Below are 2,500 nucleotides of genomic sequence, written 5' to 3'. Positions count from 1 at the left end.
GGGCAAGGACGAGGACGAGGGCGAGGACGAGGACGAGGACGAGGACGAGGGCAAGGACGAGGACGAGGGCGAGGACGAGGACGAGGACGAGGACGAGGACGTACATTCATCTGTGAAATTTTTACGTTTCCACGCGAATCGAGGATTCCTTTGCCTTTGGTCCGATTCACCTGAGGAGATTCATTCAAGATCCAAACATGAGGAAGAAGACAAGATAAAAGCAGGAAAGAGAGAAAGAAGGGGGGAAGAACGAAGAGGAGGAGGGCAAGGAGGAGGACGAGGACAAGGACGAGGACGAGGACGAGGACGAGGACGAGGACGAGGACGAAAAGGTGGACAGACGAGGGATGAATTCTGCCTGATAGTTGTTGGGGGTGAGAGGTCTCTTCCTAGCCGTCGCTATGAATTTCTCGTTGTCAGTAGCGATGGAAGTGAAGGGCGTCCAGTCCAGCTGCTGCTGAAGGTACGGAGGGAAATTTCCGTCCTCGCACACTTCCGAGCTGATTCATGACGAGATTCAAAGGCTTTCCACATTTCCCTCCCTCCCCTCCTCTCCCCTCCCCCTCCCCTCGACCTTCCTGTCTTCCTCCCTCTCCCGAACTCCACTGACCTCCTCTCTCCCTCTCCTCCTCTTCCCTTCCCTTTCCTGGCCGTCTTTCCTCCCCTTCTCTCCTCTCTCCTCTTCTCTCCTCTCTTATCCCCTCTCCCCTCTCCCCTCTCCCCTCTTCTCTCCTCTCCTTCCCTCATCTTCTCTCTTTGCCTCGGTTCCTTCTCCCCTCTCCTCTCCCTCGTCCTCACCTGCACGCCAGACATCGTTGATGACCAGCTCGCACAAGTTCCCGCAGGCAGGAGTTATGGATCTAAATCAAGGTCATCCTCCTCCTTCTCCTCCTCCTGCGCCTCCTGCTCCTCCTGCTCCTGCTCCTGCTCCTGCTCCTGCTCCTCCTGCTCCTCCTCCTCCTCTCCTCGTGTTATCCATCACCTCATGACCGCACGCTGGAAGGCAGCAGAACCGCGAGGAGAGGTCGAAGACTGTCATGAGGTTTCTACCGCAGCAGCTGCATGCTATAGTCGGATTTTCTCGAGGGAACATGGCAGGACATCCTGCCGTGAATCGGAGAGGAGTGTCAAATACTGTGCGCATCCATCGCGGGAGGAAAGGAGGGGCGTTGACGTTGAGCACTTTGACTTGCTGGGAGAAGGATGTCAGAGGATGGAGGACGAGAGAGGAAGAGGAGGGGAGGAGAGCGGAAGTAAAGATGAGTAGAACGAAGACGAGAGGAGAAGAGAGGAAAGGAGAGGAGAGGAGAAGAGAGAAGAGGAGAGGACAGGAGAGGACAGGAGAGGACAGGAGAGGACAGGAGAGGACAGGAGAGGAAACACAGGAGAGCGAGCTAGCAGAGGATGGAAAAGTGCAGGAGAGGGGCAGGGGGAGGGAACACGAGAGGAGGGGAGGAGGAATGGGGACTTTGTCGTCGATGCATGTGGCTGAAGCGACGGCTCCGAGAACGACATGGCGTGATGTGTAGGAGAAACGCTGGTGCTCTTTCCCAGCCTCGATGTCAAGGAGGAGCCACTGATCGTACTCCCCTGGGACAGACAACGAGCAGTTGAGCAAGACTTTGACCTGCTGGGTGGTCAGAGGCATCGACACGAAGACGTGGAGAGCAGAGCAGAGCGGAGGGGAGCAGGAAAAGAAGGACAGGAGGAGGAGGAGAGGATACGAGAAGAGGAGGGAAGCAACTGATCACACAGGTCGACATCAGAACTCACTGTGACTTTGCCTCCTGGAGGAATCGAGATCGAGAGTTCAACATCATCGCACACCTGCACTTCTTCTCCTCCACAAGACAAGCTCCATCCGAAGAATCCATTCTCGGGGATGACATACGCGTGCTCTATAGTCACAGCATGCTGCTTGCCGTTGTGCAGTGAGAGGATCGCTTCCTTGCGCTGCCAGCATGTCAAAAGGCAGCGGCGAGGGGGGATGGCATCGGGGGCGACCAGAATCCTTGAACAAGGAGGGAAGCTGCCGAACTTGATGACGCCATCTTCCTGCTCCCCGTCGCTCCTCCAGCTCAAGAGACCACATGTCAGCCTCCCTGCGCGCTCTGCCCTCCGTCCTCCTCACCTCAGCTCCTGCTGCTGCCGCAGCTCCGTGACGTCCCTCCCGCTACTCAGCTCGTCCACGAGCACGTCGCGCAAGCTCCTGCCCCTCCTCTCCCTGCCCGCCCGAGGGGCTCTCCCTGCCTTGCCCTCACCCTCGCTCATGCTTCACATGGCCATCGGCAAGCGACGGGCTCTTCTCCCCCTCCCGCCCCTCCCCACTCGCTTCCCCCTGGCTCTGGCAATGGAAGGCAGCAAAAAGTAGCTGGGAAAACGAAATTGAAGTGGAGGGCAGTGGCAGAAAGGACAAGTAGAACTTGAAGTCACAGGCGGCAGTTAGACAGACAGACAGACAGACAGACAGACAGACAGACAGACAGACAGACAGACAGAC

General features: G+C 57.3%; 1 protein-coding gene across 1 annotated transcript in view; it reads right to left on the bottom strand.

Moving 5' to 3' along the window:
- GUITHDRAFT_140020 (hypothetical protein) overlaps window positions 1-106 on the bottom strand; it is a gene marked incomplete at both ends in the record, with an annotated part of 5,787 nt that extends 5,681 nt beyond the window's left edge. Inside the window, one exon of the mRNA XM_005831114.1 lies at window positions 1-106. This exon is cut by the window's left edge and continues 221 nt beyond it. Within this exon, the coding sequence (XP_005831171.1) occupies window positions 1-106 (106 nt within the window).
- Window positions 107-2,500: the final 2,394 nt, after the last annotated feature.

This window comes from Guillardia theta, assembly GCF_000315625.1.
Source record: "Guillardia theta CCMP2712 unplaced genomic scaffold GUITHscaffold_42, whole genome shotgun sequence".
NCBI classification, from domain to species: Eukaryota; class Cryptophyceae; order Pyrenomonadales; family Geminigeraceae; genus Guillardia; species Guillardia theta.
The sequence above is the reverse complement of the archived record's forward strand: the minus strand, read 5'-3'. Positions and strand labels throughout refer to the sequence as shown.